The sequence below is a fragment of the Geotrypetes seraphini genome, chromosome 7 (assembly GCF_902459505.1).
Source record: "Geotrypetes seraphini chromosome 7, aGeoSer1.1, whole genome shotgun sequence".
NCBI lineage: Eukaryota > Metazoa > Chordata > Amphibia > Gymnophiona > Dermophiidae > Geotrypetes > Geotrypetes seraphini.
Genome location: NC_047090.1, coordinates 154,223,946 through 154,246,056, shown reverse-complemented (window position 1 = coordinate 154,246,056; position 22,111 = coordinate 154,223,946). Strand labels below are relative to the sequence as shown.

At 45.5% G+C, this 22,111-nt stretch overlaps 1 protein-coding gene across 3 annotated transcripts in view; it reads right to left on the bottom strand.

The window, feature by feature from the left end:
• The window catches only part of AKT1 (AKT serine/threonine kinase 1), a 368,034-nt gene that overhangs the window by 112,324 nt on the left and 233,599 nt on the right, over positions 1 to 22,111 (bottom strand). For all 3 annotated transcript variants that reach the window (XM_033951246.1, XM_033951247.1, XM_033951245.1), the window contains exon 8: positions 22,001 to 22,069. In XM_033951246.1, coding sequence (XP_033807137.1) covers positions 22,001 to 22,069 — 69 coding nt within the window. The remainder of the gene's footprint in view (positions 1 to 22,000; positions 22,070 to 22,111) is intronic.

Genomic DNA, 22,111 nt, shown 5'->3' with positions numbered 1-22,111 from the left:
TTGTTAAAAAGAGTATGCAGAATTTTTCCTTAAGTATTTGTTGAGAGCACAGAGGTTTAGAATTTATCAAAGACCTCCCATTTTCTTGGTACAATGAAGCACTTGGAATAGAACCCCTTGTCCCCTATGTTGAAGAGGAATTGGGTTGTTAACATTGAACTGCAGAAGGGCTGAGAGTTTCTGAAGAAAGAGGGAAGTGTGCTGGGAATTGAAAGAGAACTTTCCTTGTAGTAAGTTCTGGTAGATGTAGAGCATACCCTTATTTCACTTATAAGTGGTGAAGAGTGATCAGTGTTAGCAGTAGAGGGTGAGTAGAACTCCAATGAGCCTGGAAAGAGGTTGTAGGATGTTGACTAGGCTTTGCAGAAGCATGCCAATAGACAGCCAACGTCTGCTAAGTAGAAGTTTGAGATTTTTGAGAATGTTGGTTTCTAGGATGCTTTGGAGCTGGAGTTCTGGAAGACGTAGGTGGCATAGTGTAGTGCCATTTAAAGGATGTAGTCGACTGTTTAGGATCATAAGAATGGGTAGTGGCTTTCGGTGTCATCGAAAGAGGCTGAGTGAAAGGTCATACTGCATTCATGACTGGTGATCTATTGCATAGCTCTTTCAATGTGAAAAGCCTGTCTCCTAAACAAGGGATATTTGCAAGACGGTCTTGGACAGCGGGATTGAAATCTGATGCACAAAGCCATGCTTGCTATCCCATTGCAATGGAAAAGGCTGATGCTCTGGAAGTTATGTCAAAAGTATCAAAAACTGATCTTGACGTGAATTTCCTAGTCTCAAGATCATGTGTAGTCTGTTGAAAATCAGGAAGCTGGTCCGTAGGGACAAATTGTTCAAAATGAGATAGGTGTTGAATTGCTTGAAATAGGTCATATAGAAATTGTAGTTGAGGATGCAGCTGTTAAGCATTGTATTTTTGAATAGCTTATGGCCATATCTGTCCAAAGTTTAACCCTCTCTACTTGGAGGAGTACTAACATATAATCTGGACAACTTCTTCAAAACAGACTGCATCGGGAGAGACTGATGCTGCAATTGAGACTTATTAAAGCCAGGACATGATTGTACCCTGTAAAAGGAATACAATTGTGTTGGTGCTACTGGAATAAATAGGGGATTCTCCCAGTTTTTCAACATGGATTCTCACATGAGATCATGGAATGGGAGTTTTAGACATTCCTTAGGGATCTGATCAAAGTCAAGTGCTTCGAAAAGTGTAGCTCTTGATTCTATCTTCACAGGAAGAGCTTAACCCATTTGCCTTATGAATGTGGAAAGAAAGGCTATCCAGTGGTGACCTACGCCTAGACAAAGGAGGAGATGGACCTGATAAAAGCCCACACGACTCTGGTGCAGCATGTTGTGTGTCAGAGAAATCCTGAAGGAATAGATCAGAGTCCTTTCACTCTATGACTGGAAATTTAAACATTGCACCTCCAGGAACATGATGCTGTGTTGTATGGTGGCTATGGTGCCAATGATAGCGTCAGGAAGGACTCCTACGTCTCCTTCGATGACAGTCCGACATTGATGAAGAGGAGGTATACTGATGGTGGGACCTGGACTTGTGCCGAGGAGGAGTTCTAGATGTAGTACTATGAAACCTCAGAGTTTTGATCAGGCTGGGCAGAAACTGGAAGAATCAGTGCAGTATTTGGGTTTGATTGACTTTGAAACAGCTGCTAGCTCCTTATGAAGCAGCTTGCGAAGTTGGTTCTGATTAATAAGTTGCGGTACCGAGGGTGTTGATGGTATTGTTGTTGCAGGGTATCAAGGTGTTGGTGACCTCATGTAGACACGCCTCAGAGGAGACACTTCCTGTAATGGAGAGTAAGACTACTGATTATGCCGTTTGGAATGCATCAACTTACTCGTTGCTAGAGATGCTGTGTCATGTGGCAAGAAGAAGTATGGGAATTCTTAGCTTGTTTAATAGATGGTGTCAGCATCAGTACAGAGGAAGTCAAAGCCAAATGATGCAGCAATTATGGTGCCGGCTTCGATGTGGCTTTTCCGACATCAGACGTGGCGGACATCTTTGATGGATCTTCGGGTGCAAAAAGTTTCTCCTGCTGTAAACGTTGAGTCTTTAAAGAGCATTTTTGTAACTTGAACAGTGATGACAAGAGTCTACTCAGTGCTCAGGATAAAGGCACTGAAGACACTAATTGTGTAGATCAGTGATTGATATGGCCCTGCTGCATTGAGAACATTTTTTGAAGTCAATAGATGGCTTCGACAATGAAGGAAAAACTACCGATGAGAGATCAAAGGAATCAAATTTTTCGCCAAGAGTTGACTGATTTTGTAACCAAAAAAGTCAATGCCTCTGGCCAAATGAGGACCAAAGGTCCAAAAAATAAGAAAAAATTGAGAGAAACTAAATACTACAAAAGAAAAATAAAAGAAATGAAGAAAATGAACTGATAAGGCATGAAAAGGAGAAAATCTCTTCCTTTTGGCAGTCCTGTGCATGGCAGGAGTAGCTTGCCCTAAATAAGCTATGCAGATTAGAGAATGATGTAGGGACCCAGAGCAATGGTAAAAATTTAGATTAAAATTACTGTTGGTACAGAAGAAAAACTGCTACCACTTCACAGAACAGTCAAATCCATTTTTCCCCATGATAAAGTAAAGTCCCAGCAATTATAGCGCATCTCCTTATTTCTCAACTTACATGCTTTACTAAGTTGAGAAGTCTTCTGTAGACTGAGGCTAGAAGTGAGATTGGCTGCTTGTGCTGTGCATCTTTTCCACTGGTGCTCTGCTGCTTATATCTAATTCTTGCAGTGCACAGGCCAATGGCATTTGTTTGCCAAATTCTCATGGGGTTTTTTGGCTCTCTAAATGAGCTGATCAGAGAGAATATTCTATTTGTTCACTGGCAATGTCACCATTACATTCTCATGTTCTCTACTTCCTGGCAGCTGTGCGTGTAAGAAGACAAGGAGGGAGGAGAAATTATAATGGTAATTTTTTTTTTCCCTTTTCCTCCTTTCCCCTTTAGGTAAGAAGAGCAGCTCAGAAGCTGGGGGAGCAGCAAAGAAGAGTCACCTCTTGAGGTGGCTTCTGGACCTCTTTTTCTTCTCTGAAACCCTGAGAGTTGTGCAATGTTTGTGCAGGGCTGCTGCAACAGTGAGAACCTTACATTCCAAAGAGAGGATAAATAGCAGCTGCCATTGATCAGAGAGCAGTACACTGTAAACAAAGAAAGTCTTTTGAAACTTTGGATAATAAGCATTTGAATTTGTTGGCAAGTAAAAATTTGATGGCAGGTATAAACTGGATTCCTGCAGATCTCGGAGAACCATTAGGTTACTGTCTGAGTACCAAAGTTTACACTTAGTTCTGGAGGAATTCTGTGAGGAAGGGGGGAAGTTAGAAAAAGGTGGTTGTATTGTATGCAGAGAGGGTCCTGAAAAAAGGTGGATGGAAAGTGTGCATCATGAGAATGGGGTGGAGGTCTGCAGGAAGGTGCATGGGAAACTGCTGTGATGGTGGGATATTCATGCCTGGGGACAGATGCCAGCCTTATAATAGGAGAATTCTGCACAAGAAAATTGCAAATGAAGTGTGCAGAATTTTCAGTTTTACATAGAAGTCCCCCTGGAGTAACATTTGAAGTTTCAACTGCCTCCATACTCTTTGCCTTTGCTTTCTAACAGAGTTCAATCTATTCACAGCAACTGCCTGTATGAGCTCCCAGAGGACCCTTTTTCATGAAGCGCTGACAATTTGTTATATTCGTATTTACAGACCTTACTGTGCTGCACATCTTTTTTACTAGTGTCATGTTGCTTACATCCAGTTCCTGTAAGTGCATGGACAATAAGTGCCATCTGAGGCTCAAGAGTTGGCACTAGTACAATCTGGTAAGGATTTAACAAAGGTTAAGCAGAGAGTTGAAGCAGGGATGCCAAAGCTACCAGACAGAATCCAATGTTACAAGGTCTTGCCAAGGATTATTTATTTATTTCGATTTCCTGTCCTCCCAGTAGCTCAGAATGGGTTACAAGCCAACATTCACAATGGAAAACATTTTGGACAGTACAAGATTATACAGCAATTTAAGTAAAGGAGAGTGCAGAAAGGAGTGGGAATATAAGGGGGTCAAGGGGTAGTTTGCAGTTAGAATTTCAGTTGAAGAGGAAGGTCTTTACTGCTTTCCGGAAGGTCATCAGAGAGTTCTGTAGTCTGATTTGTGGGGGGAGTTGGTTCCAGAGATGGGGGATGAAGTGGCTGTAGGAGCATTTGTGGGCTGTTTCTGACAGGAGAGACCTTCCTTGGGGGATATATAGGCGTTTCTCCATTTCAGAGCGGAGGAGGCGGGTGGGGGTGTACAGGGTTAGCTTGGATGGTGGCGTAGATTCTTTTATGTGCTATCACCAGGGCCTTGAAAACACAGCATTGGTTGATCGGGAGCCAGTGCTGTACGCGGAGGGCTGGGAAGATAGGGTCATGGTAGTTGAAGTTGTGTAGGAGGCAGATTGCTGTGTTTTTACACGCTGGAGGCGTTTAAGATCTTTTTTGGCCATTCCATTAAATAAGGAGTTACAGTAATCCATCCTGGAGAGAACATAGGCGTAGAGGAGTTGGGCTAGGTCAGGTTTGGAGATGTAAGGTTTGATTCTTCTCAGTTGGCAGAGGTAGTACAAGGAGGTGGAGGCTATTTGAGATATGTGGGTTGACAGGGACAGGTGGCCATCTAATGTTACTCCTAGGCTGTGTACCTGATCTGCTGCTGTTAGTGAGGTGGAGTCCCATAACAGAATTGGGTATGGGAATTTGGTACTTTTTTTCCTAAAAAAAAATAATAGACAAGCTGAATATATAAAGTTCACTACACCACACAAAGTCTATTCAGAAAAACCCCACTTTACCAGAAATAATCAGAGACAGTTTCCTATCATTAATTGAGAAAAGACCTCAGTTCTTCCCAGAGATAGTTGTCACCAGGAAAAACTCTGTTAGCTGTGCTCTGCCATACAGCTACATAGGAAAAAACATCCTTGGTCTACAAAAACTCAGTATAATAAAAGTTCATATATTTTAACTGTTATTTCATAAAAAAACTTGATAGCAATTAGTAGGAAAACTTATCTTCAAAAGTGATCTATTCTCTGGGTGTGACTTGTTTTCCTAATCCATAAGAGTTCGGTTTTGGAAGCGTTCAGCTGTAGTTTGTTGTTTGACATCCAGGTTTTCATGTCAGAGATGCAAGAGTTGGAGGTTATCAATTTGGGATGATCGGTTTTCGCCTAATGGGAGGAGCAGCTGGATGTCATCAGTGTAAGAGTGAATTTTGATGTTGTACTTCTGAGCTATATCTAGGACAGGTCTGATGTAGAGGTTAAAGAGGAGGGGGAATAGAAAGGCGCCTTGGGGAACACCGTATTTGATAGGTTTGGGGTCAGATTTGGTCAGCCCTAGTAGGACTGTTTGGGTTCTTTGGTGAAGGAAGGAGGTGAACCACTGGAGTGCTGAGTCCTTGATTTCGAGGTCACAGAGTCTGGATAAGAGGAAGTGATGGTCGACAGTGTCAAAGGCAGTGCCGAGGTCAAGTAGGACCAGCTCACATACCAATTCCAATATCTACCATATTCTTGGGGGGGTGGGGGGTTGGCTCCTCTTGACCTGCATCTCTAAACAAGCTGACTGGGGTAGGAATATTCATTCTGCTCACTGTAAGTCGATTTTTTAAGATAGTTTGAGGGTTAATTTTTTTTTTAAACCATAGAAGGGCCAGGTCTATTTTAAAATAACATTTTTTCTGTTTTGTAGAAACAGCCTCTGTTGTCTTGAGTACTACAGGGTAGGCTCCAGATGTGCTAGTAAATTGATCCAATCCTGATCAGCAAGCTTCTAACTGGTCCTTCCAAGCTGCAATCTCCATGAGGCAGGTTAAGCTGTTTAAATATAAACAGAGGCAATCTTGTTCCCCCCCAAAAAAAGGAAGAAAAAAAGATTGACTTGAATATAGGTTAGAAATTTGGATATGTGAATGTCATTTGTCATCCCCACCAGAACACCTGGTCTCAGTCACATGCAGAAAACAGAAAAAAAATTTTCAAATACAAACCCACAAACTAAAAGCACTATTGTACACAACGAAACCCTAAAATGCCAGACTCTGCACACAGTACACCACAAAAGAGAAATAGAAAGAAATGCATTTCTTCCTGAACAGTCCAAATTTTCAAAGTTGACATATTTCAATCATTAAATTGAAAATAAAAACCATTTTCCTACCTCTGTTATCTGGCAATTTTATTTTTCTGGTAATCTTGTTCCATCTGTTATTTTAACTCTGTTTCCAAGGTCTTCTTATGCATTTGCTGTTTCTTTCCTATCCTTCACTTTTTGCACTACATCCTTTGGCACTGATTTTCATATCCAGTTTTCTTCCATTTTTCTGCCTCCATTTCAAATCTCTCTTTCCAACTTTTCCTCTTCCCTCTGTCCATGTGCCCCATCTTTTCCTCTTCCCTCCATCCATGTGCCCCATCTCTTCCCTTTCCCACCATCCATGTGCCCCATCTCTTCCCTTTCCCACCATCCATGTGCCCCATCTCTTCCCCTTCCTGCCATCCATGGGCCCCATCTCTTCCCCTTCCCACCATCCATGGGCCCCATCTCCTTCCTCTTGCTGCCCCTAGTCTCCCCTGCAATGTTCCTTTGCTTCAGAAGGGGGTGGAACTGTGGCAAAAAGAAAAATAGAGGCGGCCACAGTCTTAGGTACTCCTATCCTCTACTGCCCATTCCCCCCTGCCCCAGACAGACATCGCACTTACAGTCCCGATGCATCGGAAGCCAAAGCTAACGCTCTGTGCCGGGCTTTATGGAGAAAAGAGCCAACGGTGGATATACCATTTTTAAAAAATTTTTATTTATTTATTCAATTTTCTATAGCGTTCTCCCAGGAGAGCTCAGAACGGTTTACATGAGTTTATTCAGGTACTCAAGCATTTTCCCTGTCAGTCCCAGTGGGCTCACTATCTAATGTACCTGGGGCAATGGAGGGATTAAGTTGGTTTACTCAGTACCCCACGATCCCTCTATCCCTCAGGAATCCATCCAATCCCTGCTTGAATCCCTGTACCGTACTCTGCCTGATCACTTCCTCCGGAAGCGCATTCCAAGTGTCCACTACCCTTTGGGTGAAAAAGAACTTCCTTGCATTTGTTTTGAACCTGTCTCCCTTCAGTTTCTCAGAATGCCCCCTCGTATTTGCTGTCCCCTTCAGTCTGAAGAATCTGTCCCTATCCACCCTCTCTATGCCCCTCATGATCTTGAAGGTCTCTATCATATCTCCCCTGAGTCTCCTTTTCTCCAGAGAGAAGAGCCCCAGCCTATCCAGCCTCTCGGCGTACGAGCAGTGTTCCAGCCCTTTTACCATTTTTGTTGCTCTCCTTTGGACTCTCTCAAGTACCGCCATGTCCTTCTTGAGGTGCGGTGACCAATACTGGACGCAGTATTCCAGATGCGGACGTACCATCGCTCGATACAATGGCATGATGACTTCCCGTGTTCTGGTTGTTATGCCCTTCTTTATGATGCCCAGCATCCTGTTGGCTTTTTTCGAGGCTGCTGCGCACTGTGCAGATGGCTTCAGTGATGCATCCACCAGCACACCCAAGTCTCTCTCGAGTCTGCTGTCTCCCAACAATACCCCCCCCAATTTGTAGTTGAACAACGGGTTCTTTTTCCCTATATGCATGACCTTGCATTTGTCTACGTTGAAGCGCATTTGCCATTTGTTTGCCCAGTCTTCCAGCTTGTCCAGGTCCCTTTGTAGGTCCTCACACTCCTCCCTGGTCCTAACTCTGCCGCACAGTTTGGTATCGTCTGCAAATTTTATAACCTCGCACCTTGCCTCCTTTTCCAGGTCATTGATAAATATGTTAAAGAGTAACGGCCCCAGCACCGACCCCTGTGGCACACCGCTCGTGACTCCCCGCCAGTCAGAATATTGACCCTTTACTCCGACCCTCTGCAGTCTGCCCGACAACCAGTGCTTGATCCATCTGTGCACATCCCCTCCCACCCCGTGGTTCCACAGCTTCTTAAGCAGCCTTTCATGTGGCACCTTGTCGAAAGCCTTTTGAAAATCGAGGTAAATGATGTCTATGGGTTCCCCATTGTCCACCCGACTGCTTATTCCCTCAAAGAAGTACAGAAGGTTCGTTAGGCATGACCTTCCCTTACAGAATCCGTGCTGGCTTGTTCTCAATAGGTCATTCTTCTCGATGTGCTCACAAATGCCGTCCTTGATCATAGCTTCCACCATCTTCCCTATGATTGAAGTCAGGCTCACCGGCCTGTAGTTCCCGGGGTCACCTCTCGATCCCTTCTTGAAGATAGGTGTGACATTCGCCAATTTCCAGTCCTCTGGTACCTCACCAGTTTTCAAGGATAGGTTGCAAACATGCTGGATTGTGCCCGCTATTTCTTGTCTTAGTTCCTTCAGAACCCTCTTCTGCGGTCCCACCCCTTCTCTGGTGTCAGAGAAGGGGCGGGACCGCGGCAGAGAGAAGACAACTCGGACAACCTATGGCAGCTTACAAAGATCGCTAGAGCCAGCGATCTTCTTCTGCAGGGCAGGCTTCTGAATTTCAGTAAATTAAACACGCAGGCCTTCTGGGGGGAGGTACAGACCTTCAGAACGGACAGGCAGGCCTTCGGGGGGGGGGGGGACAGGCTGGTCTTCAAGGGGGGGGTGTAGGCCTTCAGGGGGGGTGGTACATGCCTCCCGGGGGGGGGGGAGGTGCAGGCCTTCAGGGGGAACAGACTGGTCTTCAAGGGTGGGGTGTAGTCCTTCAGGGGGGTGGAGACGTACAGGGGAAGGGGCCCTGGTGTAGAAGTACACGGAGGGAGGGAGAGAGGGAAGGGGGGTTCAAAGAGACGTGCATATGCCGGACTTTGGGGGTAAGAAGTAATGGGTCTAAAACAGAGGAGAGGGAGAGAGATGGTGGACAATGGGATTTAGGGATGAAAGAAACAGAAAGGGAGAGATGGTAGACCCTGGGATAGTGGGGAAGGAGGAAGCGATGTTGGTTGAAAAGGTAGTTGAGAGAAGGTGGATCTGTGGATGGAGATGCCAGACCTCTGGGAGAGGGAAGGGAAACGGAAGGGGAGGACAGAGATGGAAGATTGATGGTTAGCACGAAGAAAGAAGGAGATCCTGGCAAGCAAGTTATCAGAAGACAATCAGAGCCTGGGACCAACAAGATCTGAATAATGACCAGACAACAAAAGGTAGAAAAACTAATTATATTTTCTGTTTTGTGATTACAATATGTCAGGTTTGAAACGTGTATCCTGCCAGAGACCGTGAACGTGAGTTATAACTTAACAGAGAGAGGAAAAGTTTTTTTGTTTGTTTATTTTGTTTACACCACATTACCAGTGTGGTTAGGAGAGGGCAAAGGGGGTGAAGAGGCTATAAAAGGGGTGAAGAGGCTATAAAATAAACCCACCAGGATGTTTTTAGAAACACCCAATTGGGCAGGAAAATCGAATCGAATCATCGATTCAATAGGTTGAATCAAATCAAAATTTTTTTTCCTGAATCGGGCAGCACTAGTTTACACCACGTGGGTATGACGATGTCTGAGCTGACTTCTTGTAGCCTCGCTCTGGTGACGTTTTTCCCGGGGCGTCTTTTTCAACTAGGAGTGTCAAAGGCAGAGGACTAAGGTACCTGCCTGCTAGCCATGCTAATGCTAAATTATTTTTAAGTTAAGATGTTCATTGAAAGTGTTTAAGTGGGTACACTGTCTCACTGCATGTTTGATTCTTCACAGGCACTACACCAAAGCAACAGAACTTTTTTTTTTAAATGCTATTTCATTCGGCTTCCTGATATAGCTCTGCGAAACACAGAATGTGTTGGAGCCGAGACACACAATTTTTCAGATTAAAGGCCTTTTTATATGCTATAGAGCCATATGAACAAGATTATATATTATATATTATGGAAGATGTAGCACTCAACTAAATGTGATGCGATTAAAAACTTATGCATTGTGTTAGCGACTTCGTATCGCTGTTTGGCGCCCTGCTGAAGGATTTATGAGCACATTTGAAGTTCAATAGTTATTGCTAAGTCAACAATTTGTAGCAAGTTCTTAAATGAGTTTATTATTCTGTGGATAAGGGGTTTTGCACGTGTTCTGTATTGATTCTCTCCCCGTCCCCCGAGTAACAGTTTTCTATACTTAAAACCCTGTTCTTTCTGGATACATCCATCTTTGGCATTAACTTTAATATTAAACTTTCTTCCATTTTTATGCTTTCTTCTCAAAATCAATCTACTTTTCCACATCTTCCCTTCCCATCTATCCATGTGTACCATCTTCTCCCTCTTTCTTCTCCCCTATTCCCATCTGTCCATAAGAAGCATTTCTTCTCTGCCACACCCATTGCTGTGCACCATCTCTTCCCTCTGTCTCCCCTTCCCTTCCATCCCTGTGCACCATCTCTTCCCTCTGTCTCCCCTTCCCTTCCATCCCTGTGCACAATCTCTTCCTTCTGTCTCCCCTTCCATCCCTGTGCACCATCTCATCCCTCTCACATGGTTAGACAACTCTCTCTCTCTTCCCCCTTCCCCCCTCATATGATCTGGCATCTTTCTCCTCTCCTTCCCATAGCCTGGAATCTCTCTCCACTCCCATGGTCTGACATCTCTTTCTCCTTCCCTCCCTCTTCCCATTGTCTGACATCTCTCTCTCTCTTTCCCTCCCTCTTCCCAAGTTTTAACATCTCTCTCCTCTCCTTTCTGCAGTCTAGCATCTCTCCTCTCCCCTCCTTCCCCCTTCCATGGTCTGGTATCTCTCTCTCTACTTCCCATTCCAGTGGTCTGACATCTCTTCCCTCCTTCCATGACCCTTCTCTAGAAGTCATCTCACCTCTCTGTGTAACATTTCTCCCTCACTCCTCTCCACCACTATCATGTCCAACAATTCTCCCTCTTCCCCATGTATACCATCACTTTCCCTCCTACTCCACACACCTATGGTCCAAGATTTTTTTGTTTTCTCTTCCCTCACCCACTGACAGCATCTCTTTTTTCCTCCCTTCCTAAACCCCAGTCCATGCAGCCTCTGTCCTGGAACATATCTGCAATTTCTCTTGTAGGAGTCCTTGACATTTAAGACTTGAGAGAGAGAATCTTGAATTATGTCCTAGCATACACAGGAAGCCAGTTCACTATGCACACAACTGTCCAAATATGATCAAATCTTATACAGTTTTTGTTGCAGTATTCTGAACCAACGGCAGTCTATCTACATGGGGGGGTTGGTTGGGTTGTAGCGCCCTTTAATAGAATTACAGTAATCCAGTCTCTCTATGACAAAAGAACCACAGTCAACAAACGTTCTTAATCTGGCTATGAATGCATGTTTCAAGGTAGGAACACCTGATCTTTGCTCTTGTGTTGAAGGAACATAATGCATATATTATTTATGCTCCCATGAGGTTTCAGTTTATTTTGAAGATTTATTAACGACCTATTCTAGCCCATCTAATAAAAACTATATTCTAAACAGGATTATAACATTTTTAGTTGAGGATGTATATCTTTTCCAAGAGTTAAATAAATGTAGGATCATCCACATAGGTCTGATTCTGCAATTCCCTATTTTGGATTAACTTCCTAATAGCTGCACATAAACATTAAAGGGGATAGCACTAAACCAGCGGTCTCAAACACGCGGCCCGCATGTAGCTCTCCAGGTTTTATTTGCGGCCCGTGGTCTGGAGGCATCATTCTCTTCCTTTTGGAGCAGCAGCCGGCTTGTTCGTTCAAAGCCGCGGGTTGGCGGCTCCTTGCGCTATCCACTCCTGCATCGGAAGCCTCTCTGATGTCACAACATCGGAGAGGCTTCAGACGCAGGCACGGATCTCGCAAGGAGCGCCACCTGCGGCTTTGAACGAATGAGCCGGCCAGACATGCTGCTGCTCCAGTGGCGTACCAAGGGCCCTGGTCCACTGTTCTCCCTAGAGTGCGGCTCATCTAGAGTAGTGGTGCCGAACCTGCTTCCCTTCTCACTACTGCCATCGGGGATCAGGCCGGCACCGTGTTCTTTGATCTCCCTGCTTCTCTTCCCTGCGGGGCCGACCAACTCTCGCGGCCCGACGTCAATTCTGACGTCGAGAGGACATTCTGGCTAGCCAATCGCTGCCTGGCTGCCCGGAACGTCCTTTCCGACGTTAGAATTGACGTCTGGCGGCAAGAGTTGGTTGGCCCGGTGCAGAAGAGAAGCAGGAAGATCTCTGCCTGTTCCCGATAGCGGCAGCAGCCTATTCCGTGGCGGCGGTGGCATGGGGGAGGGCAGGAAGGAAGGAAGAAAGAAAGAAAGAAGGTGGGGTGGGGACAGGGAGCCAGAAAAAAAGCAAAAAATGGGGCACGGAGGAAGGAAGAAAGAAGGAGGGGGGACAGGGAACCAGAAACAAAGCAAAAAATGGGGCACGAGAAAGACATCAGAGAAAGACAGACAGAGAAAGAAAGAAAAAGTTGGGGGAGGGAATGAGGTCTGGAGGAGAGGAAGCATACAGGAGGCTGAAAGAAGGGAAGAAGTATTGGATGCACAGTCAGAAGAATAAAGTGCAACCAGAGACTGATGAAATTACCAAACAAAGGTAGGAAAATGATTTTATTTTCAATTTAGTGATTGAAATGTGCCAGTTTTGAGAAAGAAAAGATATTGAACTTTAAATGTGAGTGCTGCAGAAAAAAATAGAGTACTTGGAGGGCCGCAGAAAAAATAATTAATGTCTTATTAAAGAAATGACAATTTTGAGGAGGAAGTGACGTCATCTCGCCGAATGGCAGCTTAAAGCAGGAGCTCCGTCGGGCTTTTGCTGCACTACGCGCTGAGCGCTTCCAAAGAGAGGAGTTTCGGCCACTTTGTGGGTGATCCGGGGTCCCCTTTCCATGGCGACTCGCAAGCGCCTCGAAAAATTTAAATTTTTTGGTGATCCGCCCGAGAAATCGGGCTCGGAGGCGGCGAGCAGCGGGGGTGAGAAAAAAAAGATGGCGGCCGGATCGGCGATTCCCTCCGAGTCGGAGGATGAGGGCCTGCCAGAGCAGATGGGGGATGCTGGAGAGCAGCCCCCGAAATCCATAACGGACTGGTTCAAGGACTTAAAGGCGGAAATCGTAGGTGTGAGGGGGGATGTCAGAGCAGCGATCACGGAGCTGAAATCAGAGGTCAGTGCATTGGGAGCCCGAGTCTCGGCTTCTGAAGACCACGTGGCCACTCTTACTGCGGAGGTGTCTACTACCAAAGATGTTACAGGCCGCCTATCTAACGAGCTCCGGGACCTACAGAATCAAGTGGAGGACCTTGAAAATCGCTCTCGGCGCAGCAATCTGCGCTTTAAGGGAATCCCTGAAACTGAGGCTTACAGAAATTGTAAAGCGGTGGTTAGAGCTTTTTGTGAACACCTGCTGCGAGCTGACGGGGCTGATGTACCGGAGACCATTGTGCTGGTGCGTGCCCACCGTAGTCTGGGAGCTGCCCGAGCCCAGGGCACCCGGGATATCATCGCTTGCTTTGGGGAGTTCACCCTAAAGGAAAGGATTTTGCTGGCTGGCCGTCGACAGTCTGCTCTCCGGTGGAATGATTTGGCTGTGGGAGTGTTTCAGGACCTGGCTTGGACTACTTTGCAGAAGCGGAGAGCGTTTCATGAAGTCACGCAAGTGTTGCGCTCTGGGGGCCATAGATACCGTTGGCTCTTTCCCTTCGGCATGTGGCTGACTATTAATGGTTCTTCTAGACGTGTGAGCACGGTGTCGGAAGCCTGGGCGGAGATGCGAGCCCTGGGCTGTGGGAATCTACTGGATGCAGACCGGCCTCCGGCGGTGGCTTCTACATCTGCACAGAGTGAGCCTTGGAGCACTGTACTGCGCTCGGGCAAGAAGTCTGCGAAGCCCCAGTCCTGAACACACCGGTTTCCCCTTTTTCTGGTTAGCCTTGATACCAGGCTTTGCCTTGGCTGGTTCGGAGTGGACTTCTTGGAACTTTCTGGTGGAGCTGGAGGCTATAGCTAGCCCTCTGCTTTATTGGACTGGAGCTTTCTGATAGCTTTGTGCTGTCAAATATGTTACCAGTAATATTGCCGATTTAGCATGTAATAGTGCTAAGTTTGTCTGGTAATGTTGCCAATTTTGCATGTAATATTTCAAAGCGTGGTTGCTGGGTGGTTTAGTTACCTGGCTGTTTGGGTTTGGACTGTGATGTGTGTTATGGTTTGTCTGCTGGGGGTTGGGTGAGTGGGGGGAAGGACTGGGAGTTGAATACAAGGGGGGGGGGTGTGGAGTGGCACATGGTGACAGGGTGTGGAGGTATTCTTTGGGAGTTTCTTGGACATAGTGGAGGGGTGATGATTGCCTGTAGGGGAGGTTTGCACTTTCTCCGCGCTGGCGAATCCTGGAACTAAGGGTTCGAGGCAGCATGGGGGAGGGGGGTGGGGTCTGGGGGGGTTAGGGTGGGGAGGGGGGGGGGAGGGGGGAGGAGAAGCTTTTCACTGTAGGTTCGTGGAATGTTAATGGGCTTAATAGTCCGGGTAAGCGTAGTATTGTATGTAAAGAACTGGCTCGACTGCAATGGGATGTTTGTTTACTTCAGGAAACACATTTGAGGCCTCGAGATGTGGCTGTCTTACGTTCCCCCCTTTATGATCAGATTTGGACTCACCAGGGGGCGACTCCAGGGAAGAAGGTGGGAGGCTTGGCTATATTAGTGCGCAAGGGTTTGGGGCTGGTGGTTAATCAAGTTTATCGTGATGGTGCAGGGAGATGTTTAGCCCTTGTGGCTACGTTACAGGGTCGCACCATAACTCTTATCAATCTGTATGGCCCCAATGCAGATCAGGCCAGCTATTTTGGGTCTCTTAAAGCGGATCTGGTTGGGTTGGTGAAGGGGTCTGTGTACCTTGGGGGGGACTTTAATGTTACACCAGATGTTGTTTTGGATCATTCTGTGGGTGGGACTCGCTCTCCGTCTAGGGCTGCTAGACGGGCTTTACTGTCATTGTTCTCTTCTCTGGGCTTGGTGGACTGCTGGAGGTTGTCTCATCCCACACAGCGTTCCTATACTCATTACTCACATGCACATAAATCGTATGCACGTATAGACGGGCTATGGACCCATCGAAATTCGTGGGGGGGGATTCGACAAGCTGAAATAGGAGCTATTCAAATTTCCGACCATGCGCCAGTATGGGTGGCCTGTACGGGTTACTGGGATGGGGAGGGACGGCGTTTCTGGAGACTCAATGAGTCTTTATTGAAAGATCCTGTGGTGGTTCGGGAGGTGAGTGTGGCGGTAGACCAGTACCTCCAGGTTAATGATAATAATACGGTTAGCGATGCGACTTTGTGGGATGCCCTGAAGGTGGTGGTGCGGGGTATTTTCATTCAGTGGGGGGCTCGTCGTAAGCGTCTACGGGCGCAACGTTCATTGGCATTGCATGAACAGTTAGAGCGGTTGGGGAGGCAGCATCAGAGACACCAGGACCCCTTGGTGTATGAGCATCTTCTTAGGGTAAGGGCGGAACTTTCTTTATTGCAGATGGGGGAATATGAGTTTTTGAGAGAGCGTTTGAGTCAAACGGTTTATGAGTATAATAATACCCCGGGATCTCGTTTGGCTCGGCTTATTAAGCTGAAGCAGGCGAGAGCAGCTATTACAGAGATAAGGGATTCGCGGGGTACGGTACATCGTTCGGATTCGGCTATTAGCGCGGTCTTCCTTAAATTTTATTCTGATTTGTATCAGAAATCCGGGGGGCGAGATGCCATGGCTCTGGAGGGATATCTCTCGGAGTTGCGGCTTCCTCGGCTTTCGGACGTGGATAGAGATATGCTTAATGAACCTATTGAATTGGGAGAAGTCCTGGGAGTCATTGCTAATTTGAAGTTGGGTAAATCGCCTGGCCTGGATGGGTATACTAATCAGTTTTATAAATTTTTTTGGGAGATTCTCGCTCCGCTGTTGGTTAGAGTTGCGAATGGGATACGGGGAGGTTCATCGTTGCCCTCTACTATGGGAGAGGCCGGGATCACAGTCCTGCTTAAACCGGGTAGGGATCCTACTGGGTGTGGGTCATATCGACCGATCTCATTATTGAATACGGATGCAAAGATTTTAGCGAAGGTCTTAGCGCTTCGCTTGGGACGGGTTCTGCCCTCTCTGGTGCACTTGGATCAATCGGGTTTTGTTCAAAGGCGGCAGGTTGGTGATAATATTAGACGAACGTTACATCTCATGTGGGCGGCACAGAGGTCTTCTGCTAAGATTGCCTTTTTGGCAATCGATGCGGAGAAGGCTTTCGATCAGGTTGACTGGGAGTTCTTGTGGGAAGTGATGACTCGGATGGGGTTGGGAGCTTCTTTTTTGGCCTGGGTGCAAGCCTTTTATGCGGCCCCCAGAGCCACTGTGCGTGCAAATGGGGTTTATAGCGAGTTTTTTTCCATAGGGAGAGGCACTAGACAGGGTTGCCCTTTGTCTCCTCTGTTGTTTGCTCTCTCTATGGAACCTCTGGCCATTCGTATTAGGGAACATGGTGATTTACTAGGGGTGATGATTGGGGATATGGAACATCGTTTAGCACTGTTTGCCGATGATGTGTTATTGTATGTCCGAGAACCGGAGGTCTCGTTACCTATTTTGGTGGATCTTTTGTTGGACTATGGGAGGGTTTCGGGGTTTACGGTGAATATGGATAAATCTGAATTGTTGAGTGTAAATTTAGGGGCTGAGGATCAACGTAGATTAGCTGCCCGGTTTCCCTTTCGCTGGGCTCCTGGGGTTATCCGCTATTTGGGGATTCGTTTACCGGTTGACTTATCCCAATTGTATACAGCTAATTATGCTCGGATTATTCACCAAATCCGGACTGATATACAACGCTGGAATGGGTTTTGGTTGTCTTGGTGGGGTCGCATTGCAGTTTTAAAAATGAATACCCCGCTTGCTTTTTCTCTTTCAAACGTTACCGATTTCGGTTCCCAAATTGGTGTTGAAACAGTTGCACACTTTGTTCTTTCGGTTTATTTGGCAGGGGAGATCCCCTCGTATTTCCAGAGCTGCATTGTGGGCGGCCAGGGACAAAGGGGGGCGGGCGGTGCCGAATTTGTTCTGGTATTACCGGGCTGCTCAGCTGCGGCTCCTATTGGATTGGGAAATAGCTGACTTTAAATTGGCGGTACGCATGGAGCAGCATTTTGTGGGACGTCCCTGCTTGAAACATTGGCTTTGGTCCTCGTCCATGGGTGTCCGGACGGTGGCGGTTCCGGGGAATCCGTTTTTGGACCATCTAGTGAAAGTGTGGTGTGTCACTCGAAAGCGTTGGGGGGCTGGGGTGGTCCCATCGGTGCTTGGTGCGCTGCGGGAGGAGCCCATGTTCCCGGCCGGTGGGGAGAGTTCTGTTTTTGTGCGCTGGGCGCAGTTGGGGGCTACACACCTTTAGGGATGTGCTTCAGAAGGGGGTCCTGGTGTCTTTTGAAACCTTCAGAATTAGCGCTGCCTTGCCCAAAGGAGATTTTCTGGCCTATTCTCAGATACGTCATTTCCTTCACTCCCAGAAGTGGGATCGGGAGCCTATTCAGTCTCTCGATCCCTTGGCTCACTTGTGGGTCACCCTTAGGAGCCTTCCTAAACCGGTTTCTGTTCTTTACCAATATATTCGGGGCTCCTTTTCTTTCCCGGCTCTCTACCAACGGGCTTGGGAGGTGGATCTAGGTTGTACCTTCTCGGTTGGGGAGTGGGCACTGATCACTACAGAAGTGGGTAAGGCATCCTCTTGTGCACTTATTAAGGAGAATGCCTATAAGGTGGTCGTTCGGTGGTACTACACGCCGGAGCGACTGCACCAAATGTTCCCTGGTGCTTCAGTATTGTGTTGGAGATGTGGGTTGGCTTCGGGGACTTTTTTGCATATTTGGTGGGACTGCCCTATCCTACAGCCTTATTGGAGGAAGGTCGTGGGATGTTTATCACAATTGTTACAAATTTTATTGCCCTTTTCTCCACAGGGATGCTTGTTGGGCCTTTATAATGTGTGTTTATATTCCTGGCAAACCAAACTTCGACGCTGGGGTTTGGCGGCTGCCAAGTGCTTGATTGCTGCTCATTGGAAGCAGGAACTGGCACCTACTCAATTGGATTGGACTCTAAAGCTTCAATTTATTTATCAAATGGAACTGTCTATTGCAAAGCGTCATGGTTACTATTATACTTACACACGGACTTGGACACGAATCCTTGAAAAAATCGAATCTTTGTTTTAAGCTTCTTTCGGGGGGGGGGGATGGTGGATGGGGGGACTCTCCTGCAGAACCAACAGGGAGTCCCTCTTTGTTAGTGGTAGTGCGGGGGGGTGGGGGGACATAGTGGAGTTAGGGTTACTGCTTTCTACTGGGGGATTGTTGGTAGGGTTGGGAGCACTTTTTGATGATTGTATTGTTGGGGGAGCATTATGAGACTTATAGATCTCTTGTTGTGGTTTTGTATGCTTGTTTGTACCTCTGTTGTTTCTGCTATGCAATTTCTGGTGTGTATAATTTTATACCCAAAATCTTTTAATAAACATTTATTGATAAAAAAAAAAAAGAAATGACAATTTTGCATGAGGTAAAACTCTTTATAGTTTATATATCTTTCCTTTTAACTGTTAAAGGAAAGTTTTATAAACTATAAAGAGTTTTACCTCATGCAAAATTGTCATTTCTTTAATAAGACATTAACTATTTTTTTTGCGGCCCTCCAAGTACCTACAAATCCAAAATGTGGCCCCGCAAAGGGTTTGAGTTTGAGACCACTGCACTAAACCATGAGGGACTCCACATTCTGTAAGGCCTGATCCTTGCAAATTTTGCTGTATTGATACTCTTTGGTTCAATCTTCCATTCTAAGTATACTTGACTAAGTATACTTGACTACTATTCATTTATTTGGGAACCTTAAAAAAAAACCAAAAAAAACCCCTCCAAAGACTCCGAGTCATTCAAAATTCGGCAGTTCGACTGATTTTTGGGTTGAGAAAATGGGAACACATTAGTCCCTATTATCAAAAACTTCACTGGCTGCCCCTGGAAACACGAGTTTTGTTTACATTTTTTTGCCTTTGTTATAAATCAATATTTGGCCTGGCTCCTATATACGTGGTTTCTCAATTTAATCTGGACAGTTCTATTATGCCCACACGCAGAATTCATATGTTCACCTATCCATTATTAAAGGACTGCCGCTACAAAAGATTCCTGGACAGAACTCTTGCCTCCCAGGCAGGTAAATGGAACAACTGGCTGGGTAACATTATCATGCATTCCTCATCCTACTTCAATTTTAGAAAATCAATAAAAACGAATTTGTTTAATCGATTGTAAACTTGAATCTTATAGTTTCACTACTCCCATCCTGTACCTTATATTTGATGACTTTGTATTGTAACCACTTCGCTGATTGTCCAGCACCTCTTGTTGTAAACCGCCTCGAACTATCATGGCTTTGGCGGTATATAAAAATTAAATTATTATTATTATTATCATCACTCTCTCTTCCCCATTTCCCTTCAGCACGTTCTCCCCATTCTCTCTTCCCCATTTCCCTTCAGCATCTGTTCCTCTCCACCCTCCTCCAGCGCCTGTTCCTTTCCACCATCCCCCCCCTTCAGCATCTATTCCTGTCCACCGCCCTTCAGCACCCCTCACGCTGTCCGAGCATCTTTCTCCCTCTTATCTTTGTGGCTCGTTTTACTTTACAGTGTAATTTATTCAAGCTGGCGGAGCCTGCCTGAAGTCGCGTGTATCTGCAGGCAGAAGCTGCTCCTCTGACACAACCAGAAGTTGCGTCAAAGGAGAAGCTTCCGCCCGCAGATGAACGCGACTTCATGCAAGCTCCAGCGGCTTGAACAAATTACACTGTAAAGTAAAACATGCCACGAAGTAAGGGGGAGGAAGGGAGATAGTTGCGGCTGGTAGGTAGGAAGGAGGGAGGGGGCCGTGTGCGATCGGTGACCACGCACGTACCCTCCCTTAACTGCAGAGATAAAGCCATTCTCCGCTCCAAGGGGTGGTGGATGGCCTTGTCCCCGTACCTGCAGTGAGCACTTTGTTTTTGCCCACCATTTCAGCGGGTTAGCCGCGGCTAGCCGTGAGTAACAGCCACCGTGTCATTCTCTAATCAGGTGGGAAGGCAGTCGCTTATGCATGGTACGGGCAGTCTTGAAACTTCTAGGAAGTTAGTGATGGTACACTTTTGTACTGTCCACATCGGGCTCCATGGATGACATCACCCATCTGAGAATATGCTGCATGCATGTCCTGGGATAAATATCCATCCCTGGCTAAAGAATTTTCCCATTATATAGAGCATGGCACAAATACAAATTTCCTAATGCTAAACAGCATGAACTTTGTGGCCTGGATAATACACTTGCCATCTGGATACGAGATAGGTGAAGGTGGCAGACCTCACCTGCATGGACACACAGGATTTTGCAACACTGAACCATATGACTATGAGGTGCTGGAATTATCATAAACTAACTATGGATAAGCTTGCTGCTGAAATGACTTGCTGACAAAAGCAATCAGAAGAAACTAGAAAGAACTGATGTAATGCTGGGCTCATCCATAAGAAATGATTAAAAGAAGCTGCACAGCAAACAGAATATGGCCAAGATAGATTGTACAAGGGGAAGGGTATAGAAAGTCCTTGAGGGAAGAGCTGCTGTTTGCTAAACCATGAATAAAGGGGACCTTTGGCACAAAAAGATTTAGTTATCAGTGGAATGTTACAGGTTTAGTATGTCTATATGCACCTATGCTTAGCAATGATTAACAAAGTACAGTAAAACCTTGGATTGCAAGTAACTTGGTTTGCAAGTGTTTTGCAAGACAAGCAAAACATTTTTATTAAATTTTAACTTGATATACAATCAATGTCTTGCAATACAGGTACACACATCATGACTGAGCCGATGGTTCTTCTCTCTGACACTGCAAGAGTGTAGTGACTGTTCTAAACAAGCAAAATCTTGAAATACGAATACACACAGTATACACGTGTCACATCATCACAACTGAGCCAATGGTTCTTCTCCGATGCTGCAGGAGTGTAGCGACTGTTCTAAATGAGCGAGGTCTTGCAATACTAGTACATATAGTATTTTGTATTAAAGTTTTTGGGTTTGGAATGAATCGTCTGAGTTTCCATTATTTCCTATAGGGAAATTTGCTTTGATATACGAGTGCTTTGAATTACAAGCATGCTTCTGGATTTACGCTCGCAAACCAAGGTTTTATTGGTGTAAGCAGAATTTATTAAAAATGACGTATGAATAGGATGTAAAGTCATGAATTACTGTTTGTTATGAAGTATTCAAGAAATTACAAGAGACAGAGCAGTTAGAGAGAAGTATTCTGCTAATTGCTTGCTAGCTGCATAGCGAGAATTTCTCTTCCTGCTATTGGAAAATCAGTTTGCTGTACTCCTTTAATACTTGTTTAAAGCTGCTTTTATTTTGGAATCTGCTTTTATCATATCAATAAATATAAAGCATAAATGAGACGTATATAGCAGTGTGTTGCATGCTCATTACTTTTATGAAGGGCTGGGATGGGAAGGGATGGGAGATATGCAGGAGTATACAAATGCTCATTACTTTACTTTACTACATTAGGGCTCAGGAAAAACTCAAATGATTAGACAATGAATTGAGCAAGCATATGATGTTCAGTGTGAAGACTTGTGCTAGGGTATACACAGTTAGGGTTACTAAAGCTCAAGAGAAAGCAATAAAAATAAACGATTGACCCCTTAGAACAGAAAAGGTTGTAACCAAATTACTTGACCTTTTCAACTGTCCTAAGAGGACAAAAGTTGTAAAAACCCAACACTACTTATGTCACCACAATAACACTTGTTAGAATACTTTTGCATACTTATAAAAATATTCAGATTACTTATATCCACCTTACCTCCCCTCCGTTAGCATATTCCATAACAAAACATAAACGATCATGCGTCTGAAATGAATATTTTAAAGCCTGAAATAGAAAAGAAACAGCCTTGAAAACAAGAACCTATTC